A 12,435-nucleotide genomic window follows, 5' to 3' on the forward strand; every position below is an offset into this window, starting at 1 on the left:
TTGTAAGCAATGATATGTTCATAAACCAAAGTATTCCTCCTACCATGTCAGTTTGTATATTCTGCTTACTAATAATATTAATAGTGGAGTATAAATAGCGGTTGTTTCTCTTATAGCCAAAATCTCTGAGCATCTTCCTCTCCCAGATTGATTCTTGTGTGAAGGCAAACTTGGACATCTTTTGCCTCAATTCTTAGCTAGACTTTCATACTGAATGGGCATTTCCTCAGACAAATTGAGACTTTAATTTATACTTTAAGTAGTACTTTAAAAAGGACACGATCTCCCACTGCATTTGGGCCTATCAGCAGGCTTTTGTTTTTTTTTAACTGAGGCAATTGGGGTTAAGTGATTTGCCCAGGATCACACAGCTAGGAAGTGTTAAGTGTCTGAGGTTGGATTTGAACTCAAGTCCTCCTGACTTTCAGGGCTGGTACTCCATCCACTGCACCACCTAGCTGCCCCTGTCAACAGTCATCTTGACCTTTGTCTTGCCATTGGGCTCTTATGACTTGAGAGGAAAGAGAGAGGTTAATGACTACACAGTTTTGCCTCACTTAGATCCAATTCGCTTGCAAGTTAAGACTTCATTCTACTGATGTCACTGACCATCTGTAAGAAATAAGGAGGAACAACAACAATATTAATAATAATAGCTAACATTTACATAGCACTTAGCACGTGCTAGATATTAAATAGCCCTTTATAATTATCTTATTTGATCTACACACTAACCTTGGGTGTTAGATGATATTATTATCCCTGTTTAGTATCCCTTGCAAGTGACATAAGGAAAGATTTTACATATCACATCAAGTTTGAAGATTGCAAAATGCAGAAAATAAGGGCAAATCTCTTGTCATGTCATCAGAAGGCAGAACACCAAGTAAATACAAGATACAACAGCATCCCAACCGTGGATATCAATCGAATAGTCTTAAATATGAATTTCAGCTGCTTCATTATCCCATAAGAAACGATACTCTCAAGTGATGCAATGTTCTACAAAGCATAAAATTCTGCAAAAAGGATAAATCCTTTCCAAGTCACCCATAACAAAAAGGTATCCTGGGACAAATTAAAGTTTATATGCTATGTCCAGTTATACAGCTAGTTAGCTCTAAGACTGAATGTGAACTCGGTTCTTCCTGTATCTAGGCATTGAGTCTGCACCAACTAGCTGCTTGAATTTTAAAGAATAGCATGTCACTAATACATGTAACTCTTTGGTAGATATTTTTTACGATTGTTCCCAAATAAAAAATAAACTTTTGGGCCCCAAAATCTCCCAAATGGCAACAAGCAGCCTTAAAGCAATTTTAGAAAGCATTTCTTACTTAGGATTTTGGATCTTCCTAGAAGGTCTGGGTCACTGGAAATGAATCAAAAACCAGCACTAAGATTGTTCAGTAAAATATCAACAATTTCAAATATGTAGACAATGCCACTCTTATGCAGAAAGTTAAGAAGAATTATTAAGCTTCTTAATGAGAATGGAAAAAAGTATTTAAAAAAGTATCTTGAAGCTTAACATTAAAAAACAAAAACTTAAGTTCTTGGTAACTAGTCTAAAGGACTTCCTGGCTAAAAGAGAGAGAAGAAATGGAAGCAGTTTCAGATTTTACATTCTTGGCCTCAAAGATCACTATAGACAATGACTGCAGACATACAATTTTAAAAATAATTATAACTTTTTATTGACAGAACCCAGAACCGGGTAATTTTTTACATTATCCCTTGCACTCACTTCTGTTCCAACTTTTCCCCTTCCTCCCTCCACCCCCTCCCCCAGATAGCAAGCAGTCTTATGCATATGTTGATTAAAGAAATGAAAATTAAAACAACTCAGAGGTACCACCTCAGGAAAATATAATGATGAATGTTAGAGGAGATTTGTGTGAAAACTGGGACTTTAATGCACTGTTGGTGGAATTGTAAACCAATTCAGCTATTTTGGAGAGCAATTTGGAACTATTATTGGAACTGATAGCCCAAAGGGCTATCAACCTGTGCATACCCTTTGATCCAGTAATGTCTCTATTGGGTCAGTATTCCAAAGATATCATAAGAGAAAGGAAAAAGCTGTTTTTGTGTTGGCAAGGAACTAGAAATTGAGAGGATGCCCATCAATTGGGAAATGGCTGAATACATTGTGATATGTGAATGTAATATTTTTTATTGTAAAATGTAAAAAATGTAAAAATATTTTTGTTCCATAAAAAATGATGAGGAAGCTGATTTCAAAAGAGCCTATAAAGACTTACATGAACTGATGCTGAGTGAAATAAGCAGAATCAGGAGAATGTGTGATGGATTGACTCTTTTCAGCAATACAGTAACAGACAATTCCAATAGATTTGGAGTGGAAAATGCCATCTGCCTCTAAAGAGAGATTGAATGCGGATTGAAGTTTATTATTTTCACCTTTTTTTGTTTGCTTTTTTCTTTCTTGTGCTTTCCCCCTTAAATTCTTATTTTTCTTTCACAACATAATTACATGGAAATATGTTAAAAATGATTATATATGTATAATTTATGTCAAATTGCTTGCTACTTTAGGAAGAGGGAAGACAAGGGAGTGAGGGAGAAAAAAATTGGAACTCAAAATCTTACAAAAATGAAAGTTGAAAACTATTTTACATGTAATTGGAAAAATAAAACACTTAAGTTACAGAGAGAGAGAAAGAGAAAGAGAGAGAGAGAAAAAGAGAGAGACAGAGAGAGAGGGAGGAAGGGAGAGAGACAGACAGAGTGCACTGAGCATTTAGATGATTATTTCCCCCACACCAGCTTTATCTCTAGGACTCTGGGAATGACATAGCCACAGGGATGCCCCTTCTGGCTAACTACCATGACCTGCTAGAATGAATACATGTTGTGGGGGGTATTCTATGTGAATGAGCCAGACTCAGCCCAGGAAGAGATAGAATGAAAAGAGGGTTGATGAGAGTGAAAGTTAGGGCCATTATTTCTATATTTATCATGAAAATGCAAGTAAGGAACAAAAGGGAAAAAAAGACAAGGTGAAGAGATACATTCATGAGCAAAGAGGTAGCCTCAATAATGCTGACTGTTACAGAAAGATAAGAGAGTATGAAAACAAAGCAAAACCATTGCGTTTTGCCAAAAATTAGTCAATTCAGAGAAGGGCAAGGCCTTCATCCAGCAAAATTGTGAAATAGTCATATTTGTCTTTGATGGGTTCCTGGACCCCAAGATTTTCTATTTTCTTTCTGACCAGTCATTTTCTTGAGTCTATCTTATATCCTGTTCCTTCCAGCCTTCCCCATTTCCATACATCACACAGTTGCCAAAATGATATTCCTAAAGCATAGGTCTGGTGATTATTACTCCCCTGCCAAAGGAGCATTAGTGACTACTGGTTGTCACTAGGATAAAATCCAAATTTCTCTGTTTGGCATTTAATGCCCTTCACAATCAGCTTCTCTTTCCAGCCTTCTTACACATTACTCTCTACCATGCACTTTCCTAAGCAGCCAAATTGACTTACTTGCTCCTTCTCAAATCTGATGTTCCATCTCCTGATTTTTGCACAGATGTACCCTAACCTTTGAAAGAACTTCCTCTTCATGTCTCTTTCTTTCTTTTTTTAAAATAACTTTTTATTGACAGAACCCATGCCAGGGTATTTTTTACAACATTATCCCTTGCACTCACTTCTGTTCCGATTTTTCCCCTCCCACCCTCCACCCCCTCCCCCAGAGGGCAGGCAGTCCTATATGTTAAATAGGTCACGGTATATCCTACATACAATATATGTGTGCAGAATCGAACCATTCTCTTGTTGTACAGGGAGAATTGGATTCAGAAGGTAGAAATAACCTGGGAAGAAAAACATAAATGCAAACAGTTTACATTCATTTCCCAGTGTTCTTTCTTTGGGTGTAGCTGCTTCTGTCCATCATTGATCAATTGAAACTGAATTAGATCTTCTCTTTGTCGAAGAAATCCACTTCCATCAGAATATATCCTCATAGAGTTTCATTGTTGAAGTATATAATGATCTCCTGATTCTGTTCATTTCACTTAGCATCAGTTCATGTAAGTCTCTCCAAGCTTCTCTGAATTCATCCCTCATGTCTATTTCTTAGGTTATAGAAAGTCTTTCAAAATCCTTCTCAAGTTCCCCATTTCTTCCCAAAGCCTTTTCTGATTCCCTCCCATTTCAGCTGCTATTTCTTTATATCCATCTTAAATTACCTCATTTTTATGCTTTATATTCATTCTATCTACTACATATGTATATGTGTATATATATGTGTGTGTGTGTGTTGGAACCCTCAATAGAACATTGGCTTCTTAAGGGCAGGAGTTGATTTGATTTTGTCTTTGTACCCCCATCATCTAGCACAGTGCTTGGCATGTGGTAGTTATTTCATAAGTGCTTATTGAATGATTTGTCAATGGCAAGTCACATCACCCTATTTGCCTCAGTTTCCTCATCTGTAAAATGAGCTGGAGAAGGAAACAGCACAAACCTCTAGTACTTACGTCAAGAAAACTGACCGAAGAACAGCAAAGAATGGATTGCTTTTGACTGGTAGTAGCCCAAAGGTTGTCACTCTAATATTGCACTTTAATATGACAATCTTACCATGTAAAAGTCCTTTTGATCCAAAAGAATGAATCTATTGGGATGGAATTTTAGCACAAGTTGAGAAGTCTTCTGGGTGGCAGGGGATCCCTTCCTTCCTCCTGCTGGAGATCCAACCCAGACATGCAGAATGGAGTTCCTCGTGTGAGAGGATGATACAAGGAGACTGAAAGGCAGTTGCTGTTCTCTGACCTCTCTGACTGATACGCCATTGCTTTGTCTGACCTCTCTCCTCTTCCCTCTACCCCAAACTTATTTCATTCTCAGTTTGAAACACCTGTGTCAGCAAAGGCTGCCCTGCAACTTCTTTAGATGTTATGATCCACAGTTGTGGAGGCTCTCGGAGAAATGACCTGCCCCTTAATAAATTCTCAATGTATAAATTATCAGAAATAGAAGGAGTAACCATGAATCACTCTGGCAAGCAATTTCGCCATGAAAGGAAAATAAGAAAGAAGAAAATTAAATAGATTATATTTATATAGCATTTCATACTTCACAAAGTACCTCTCTCACAAAAATCCTCTGAAGTAGGCAAGTGGTATGAATAGGATTGACTCATTTTGGAGATAGGACAATAGAAGTTCACAAAGATTGTGATATACCTGAAGAGATTGGGAGTCACACAACTACTAAAGTTTGAATCCAGATCTTCTGGCTCCAGTTCTAGTACTCTTTCCATTATATAACTCTTGAGGTTCGTGGGACACAGAATCTAAAAGGCAGAAATGGAAGATACTTCATAGGCCATCCAATTTAAGTCTTTCATTCTACTTAAGGAAACTGATTTAAAGAGGTGAAGTAATTTGCACAAGTGTCATTCAGGCAGTACGTATCAGAGACAGAATTTGAATCCAGGTCTTCTGATTCCTAAGCCAGTGGGAATAGACCATCATAGTTTTTGTTGTTGTTGTTGTTGTTTGTTTTTTCTAGCCAGGGAAGACTCACAGATGTAGGCAGAGGTGAAGAACCAGTGGAGAGGAGAGAACATAGGATTTTTTTAGAGCCAGAAGGCTCTTTAGATCTTGACCTTTTTTGTCTCATGGATTTCTTTAGCAGACTTCTGAAGCTTATTTACTCCTCAGAAATGTTTTTAATGTATAAAATAAAATAGAATTATAATGAAAACCAATTATATAGAGATTTTTAAAAAATAAATAAGCCCGGGAACCCCAGATTAAGAACTCCTGATCTGTACCAGGAGTACATTTCACATAGGAGAAAAAATGAGGCCTTGAAATGTTAAAAGTCACAGTCCTGGTCACACAGCAAATTAATTGCAGAAAGAACTAAACTGCAGGTGTCTTTATTTGTAACCCAGCTCCTTCCCACCTTACTACCCTTCTTGATAACTGAAGATGCTGGAGAGGGAGGGGCTAAGTCAGTGAGCTGAAGCCCTCAGGAGTCAGGAAAGGATGGGACAGAAGAATACAGGTCAGTGTTTTAGCCTCTATGGCCGCAAAGCCTCTAGTTTCATTGGATACTGAACACTGGAAATCTGGGGTCCTTCATCCCCCCTGCAACGGGGCGCGCCAGACTGACACTAGGATCCCCAACCTGCCCGAATTCGGTTAACAAAGGCAGGACTACAACTCCCAGCATACCCCGAGCCCAGCCCTGCTGGGGTGAGGGTGGGTGGTGTCAGGCTCTGGCGTGGAAATGATAGAACCCACCGGGCTGGCAGGATTTCTGCAATGAGAGGTGTCCGTTATTTATTTGGAGGAGCAGGGGGCCAGTAGTGGCGCCGGGCGGGGACGCTTGACCATTTCTTTCTCTTCTAGACAGTCCCAGCCTGTCTCCGCTCCCCTCCCCCACCCCCTTACCCCACCCCAGGCGAGTGGGAGAGCTACGGCAGCGGCGGCAGCATCACTCCCCCAGCCGCCGCTGCTCCGCCCCACCCCTGTCTGTTTTTCTCTCTCATTCTCCGTTGGCGGCGGCAGCAGCGGCAGCGGCAGCAGCGCTGCAATGAATGATCCTCCACCCTGGGGAAAGGACTGTAGGTGAGCGTTTCTGCACACGGAAGGGCCATGAAGGACCCGGGACCCCAGCTGTCCAGGACCCCCGGCTCTCCCGATCCACTGCCATAGAACATTGGAGAGGAGGAGGAGGAGGAGACCATATCCCTGCTGCCCACCCCCATCCTATTTTCTTCTTTCTTTATCTCATTGTTGCTGTTTACAGCCCAGGGTCCCTTCTCCCCAGCATGGGCCGGGCTCCGGGGGCTGTATCCTGGCTGGCGATGCTGCTCCTGTCGCTGCTGCCGCTCCTGCCGATGCCTGGTTATTCTGCCTAAGCCTCGTTCCCAGCCCGGGCTGGTGCGGAGAGCTTTGGAGGCCAGAACTGCAGCAGCCGGCGACCAGGCGGGAGGGAGCGGCGGCCACCACCCCAGCCGACATCCCTTCCTCACCTCAGGAAGCTGCATGCACGTTGAGGAGCAGCCCCAGTGGGCCGGGACAGCCCAGTGCATCCAGACTTAAGGGCAGGCAGACAGCCCAGGCTGCTTGAGTGAGGGAGGTGGGGCGGGGGCGGGGGTGGGACAGGGACCTGGGGTGGGGGGAAAGGGACTTCTGTGAGAATGGCCAATAAAGCCAAGCCTAGTGAGGCCCTGAAGGTGGTGGCCCGGTGCCGCCCCCTGAGTAGGAAAGAAGAGGCAGCTGGCCACGAGCAAATTCTGGAGATGGACGTGAAGCTGGGCCAGGTGACCCTCAGGAACCCTCGGGCTGCCCCTGGGGAGTTACCCAAGACTTTTACCTTTGATGCTGTCTATGATGCCAGCTCTAAGCAGGCTGACCTATACGACGAGACAGTGCGCCCCCTCATAGACTCAGTGTTGCAGGGTTTCAATGGCACTGTTCTTGCCTATGGCCAGACCGGCACCGGCAAGACCTACACCATGCAGGGCACCTGGGCCGAGCCGGAGCAGCGAGGGGTCATCCCCAGCGCCTTTGAGCACATCTTCACTCACATCTCCCGTTCCCAGAACCAGCAGTACCTGGTGCGGGCCTCTTACCTGGAGATCTACCAGGAGGAGATCCGGGACCTGCTCTCCAAGGAGCCGGGCAAGAGGCTGGAGCTGAAAGAGAACCCAGAGACTGGGGTCTACATCAAGGATCTCTCCTCCTTTGTCACCAAGAATGTCAAAGAAATAGAGCATGTGATGAATCTGGGCAACCAGGCCAGGGCTGTGGGCAGTACCCACATGAACGAGGTCAGCTCCCGTTCCCATGCCATATTTGTCATTACAGTGGAGTGCAGCGAGCGGGGTTCTGATGGCCAAGAACACATCCGGGTGGGCAAGCTCAATTTGGTAGACCTGGCTGGAAGTGAGCGTCAGGGCAAAGCAGGCACCAACACAGCTGGAGGGACAGCCACCCAGCCTTCAGGGGGAGGGAGTGGCACAGGAGAAAGGCCCAAGGAAGCATCCAAAATCAACCTCTCTCTTTCTGCTCTGGGTAATGTGATCTCGGCTCTGGTGGATGGCAGGAGCACCCACATCCCCTACCGGGACTCCAAGCTGACCCGGCTGCTGCAGGACTCTCTGGGGGGGAATGCCAAGACCATCATGGTAGCCACCCTGGGCCCAGCCTCACACAGCTACGATGAGAGCCTGTCCACCCTGCGCTTTGCCAACAGGGCCAAGAATATCAAGAACAAGCCTCGGGTGAATGAAGATCCCAAAGACACACTCTTAAGGGAGTTCCAGGAAGAGATTGCCCGCTTGAAGGCTCAGCTGGAGAAGCGGGGACTGCTGGGTAAGCGCCGAAGAAGCAGCCGCAGGAAGAAGTCAGTGGCCATAGAGGGGTACCCGGAGGGTTCTGTAACTGAGGCCTGGGTTGCTGAAGAGGAAGATGACAACAACAATAACACCCGACCACCCCAGCCTACTCCCGAGGTCCCTCTGGAGAAGAATATGGAGAACTACCTGCAGGAACAGAAGGAAAGACTGGAGGAGGAAAAGGCAGCTATACAAGATGACCACAGCCTGGTCAGTGAAGAGAAGCAGAAATTGTTGGAGGAGAAGGAAAAGATGATTGAGGACCTGAGGCGGGAACAGCAAGCCACAGAGCTCCTGGCCACCAAATACAAGGTAAGGCATTGGGTGGGGGTACTCTTAGGTTTTCCGATGAACTCATGGGTTCATTGATCCTTCCAATCCTAAAAACTAAAAGGGACCTTAGAGGAGGACTATTCCTGGGGCCTTAACCCTTCTTGTGTCTTGGACGTCTTTACTAATCTAGTAAAATATATGGAACCCCTTTTAAGAATGATTGTTACCTATATTCATAATTGAAGGAAATGCTAAATTTCATTTGAAGGTTAATGAAAATAAAGATGGAATTTTTCTTCCACAGCCAACCTCACAGTCCCCTGAAATCTATTCGGGGACTTCAGATTAAGAACTCCTGATCTGATCCAACCTCTCATTTTCCTGATAGAGAAACTGAGTCCCAGGAACCTAAAATTACTTGCTTACGATAACATAGCTTGCAAATTCCTGGGTCTAGGACCCAAGACTCCCAATTCCCAGCTGTTTTGTCATTATCAGTGACATCCACTTATAGAAAACAAAGGTAAAAATTATTCCTGGAACAACCTTCCTTACTTTCTTTGGGACTAAAGGTTAGTGCTTATCAGTAAAATAGGTTGGAAACCCTCATTTCTGTCTCCTCTCTCTCCCCTTCCCTCCCATGTACTGCTTACTTGGCAGATGCTCCATCAATATACAGATGTTTCTTTTCAGGCCCATAAACTAATGCATAGTTACTTCCAAGGGTTAATCTGGCCCTGCTTGCCCATGAAGTCAGGCACTTTGAAAAGCTAGACAGGATCTTTGACCTCAAAGGGACCCTGACTTCTCTCTCCTATATCACCTTCAGTGACTCTCCTCCTTTCTATACAGCTCTGGACTGATGAGGGAAGCCCTACTATGGACTCATGTACTCCAGGGTACAGTGGTTCATGTTAATGGAAGGAGAGTAAAAGGAAACTTTCAGGTGATGATGATCTGAGAAACAAACCAACAGCCTGAATCCTAAATCTAGTCATAAATATCCATTTCCAAGCACAGTAAGACTTGATCCCTCTGCCTGAGCAGGTCATGGATCAGGATATCAGCAAAGTGAGCAATTCCCAGCAGGGTGTATAAGCTTTAAGGTCACACAAGACTCAGTAATGAATGGTACCAGGACTAGACAACGACCACAGAAGACCCCACACAGGAGCTATGAACAAAGAAAGGCAATGGGGGAATGAGGGGAAGAAGAAAAGAGTAAAAGAGGAAAATAAGGGGGAGGTGGCGATATGAAGCTGTGGGGAATAGTATAGAACAAATCACCAAGAATTGGGCAGCTCATTGATGGAGGAGATGGATCTCTAGCCTGGCAGTCAGAATTATCTAAATTCAAATCCTATCTTTGACACTTAATAGCTGTGTGGATCTTGACAAATCATTTAATCTTTCAACTTCAATTTCCTTATCTGCAAAATGGGGATAATAATAGCACCTATATTACAGGGTTGTGGTAAAGATTAAGTGAGATAACACTTTTAAAAGTCTTTGCAAACCTCAAAGCACTATATAAATGCCAGCTATTATTGTTGTTTCAGGTACCTCTTGGGTGGCTAGTACCTTTGGTTCCTGTGAGAGTTGAAGGTAGGGGTGAGGCTGAGGACTATGTTAGGAATCCAGAGGCCTTAAGAGAAATTTCTGAGGCGTCATGATGACTGGGTGATCCCTGGATTGTCTTCAGTGTAGCAAGCTCCTGGTGAGGAACTTGCTTTATCAGCTCAAATTATCACTTTCTCATAATTTATAGTCAAAAGAGGTACTTGGAATACTGAAAGGTTAAGCTATTTGCTCGTGGTCACATAGCCAATCAGTATGTATCTGAGATCAAACTTGAGCCTGCGTCTTTTATATTCATCTCTAATTGGGAGATTTCTTAGAACTATGAAAATAATGGGAACTTGAGATGTTACCCAGAGCAGATAGTACCCTGGTAAGACCACATCTGGATTTTTGCATTTAGTTCTGGTTTCCAGGGTTATTTGTAACACCACATACTTACTTGAGAGGGGAAGAGGGAGCAAGAAAGTGGGGAAGCCTATCCCTAGCTGATAGTGATCAAGTTCAACTAATTATTATTGCTAACTACAGGTTATGCTAATTATATTGCTAAAAGACTGCAAATATAGTATGTCTGCCCTAAAGTAATCATCATGAGACAAGATCCTGGCTATTCCCTCCTTAATTGTGACTTTGCTGAGCATCATATTTTAGAATGGACATCAATAAACATAAGGACATCCAGAAGAGGGAACCAGAATGATGAAGGGCCTTATGAAGATCCCTTAAAGGATTTATGGATATTTAGCTTGCCTAAGAAAAGACTTAGGGAAACATTATACTTACATATTTTGAAAACCTATCATGTGTAAGAGATTAAACATTTTCTTAGTAGAGGGTATTCCCAGGAACAATGGGTGGAAGTTGCAGAGACAGGTTTAACCTTGATGTCAGACAAAACTTCCTGACATGTAGAATTAGACAAACATGAAATGGGCTACTTCTGGATTTAGCAAAATTTCCCTTACTGGAGGTCTTTGGGCAAGGGCCCACTTGCCTGGTATATTGTAGTGGCACTTGTAGATTTGCTGATTGTCTAGACCTAAGAAAGTGATGATAAAAGATTAATAATGTAGATTAAGCTTAATAGTATGTTCAGGTCTTGGTATGGCCTAGATTGGCCTCTGAAGTCCTTTCCAACTATAAGAGTCTCTTATTTTGTGTTCCTAGATTTAAAGTTTTTATACTTCTATCAGTTCCATAGTAGGAAACATCAGATATGAATAGGTTCCTTGAAACCCTCACTGATGATGGAGTTAGATTGTGTTTTTTGGGTGTCCAGATCTGGTGGAATTTTAGAACCATCATCATCATCTTCTTCATCTTCATCATCATCATCATCATTATTATAATAAGATTTGGATTGTACTTTATTCTTATCCAGATGTGGTCCAATGAGTAACCTATAGTTACATCCCATCCCATTTATTCTTCAGTTTTTTGGAGTGAACCATTTTAAATACTCCAACATAATTTAAAATAGTTGAACATAAATGCATTGAAATGTGCATAGTCCCTTCTTACAAATAATAATCAGGTTGCCCTGTTTTATCTGTGTCCCCCTTCTGAAGCCTATTTCTCTATTTTTAAAGATTTTGCCAGTGTAATTACTGTTATGTACATAGCCATAGATACTGTGGACATTGTTTCCAAATCTTACTTGTTTTGAGCAACTGTACTTTCTAATAGCCTTTATGTTTTATAATTCCTTAAATGGTTACTAATCTTCAATTTTCAGTTTGCGCCACAATTTGGTCAATCTTTCTCCAGTTTTCTGAATTTTTCTTTTTTGTTATTGCAAATAAAGCTGTTGAACCAGATTTTTTGAACCAGAAGGAACCTTAGAAATCATCTAGTCTAATGTCCTCATTGTCCAGGTAAGGAAAGTAAGGGAGGCCTAGAGAAGAGGAGTTGATTTGCTTAATGTTGTCCAGCTACTTTGTAACAGAGCTAAGATTAGAATGTCGGTTTCCTTAATCCTCATTCACTGTTTATTGTAGTACCCTATCCTGGAGGGGGAAAGGGAAGGTATAAATTACTTATCTTCTGATCTTACATAGTTGAACATAAAGTAGGATAAAACAAAACAGAATGAAATGAAATAAAGCCAAATATGATACTGGGATACTTATTCTTGCCTGTTCTGGCATATTTGGGAATTCAAGACAAGGTACTTTGTCAGTCATTGGTGGAG

The 12,435-nt window shown here is 42.4% G+C and overlaps 1 protein-coding gene across 2 annotated transcripts in view; it reads left to right on the forward strand.

The window, feature by feature from the left end:
• The first annotated feature begins 7,175 nt into the window (after nt 1-7,175).
• The window catches only part of KIF3C (kinesin family member 3C), a 66,679-nt gene continuing 61,419 nt past the window's right edge, over nt 7,176-12,435 (forward strand). For both annotated transcript variants that reach the window (XM_051976333.1, XM_051976334.1), the window contains exon 1: nt 7,176-8,702. In XM_051976333.1, coding sequence (XP_051832293.1) covers nt 7,191-8,702 — 1,512 coding nt within the window. In that variant the 5' untranslated portion in view covers nt 7,176-7,190. The remainder of the gene's footprint in view (nt 8,703-12,435) is intronic.

This window comes from Antechinus flavipes, chromosome 2 (assembly GCF_016432865.1).
Source record: "Antechinus flavipes isolate AdamAnt ecotype Samford, QLD, Australia chromosome 2, AdamAnt_v2, whole genome shotgun sequence".
Taxonomy (NCBI): domain Eukaryota; kingdom Metazoa; phylum Chordata; class Mammalia; order Dasyuromorphia; family Dasyuridae; genus Antechinus; species Antechinus flavipes.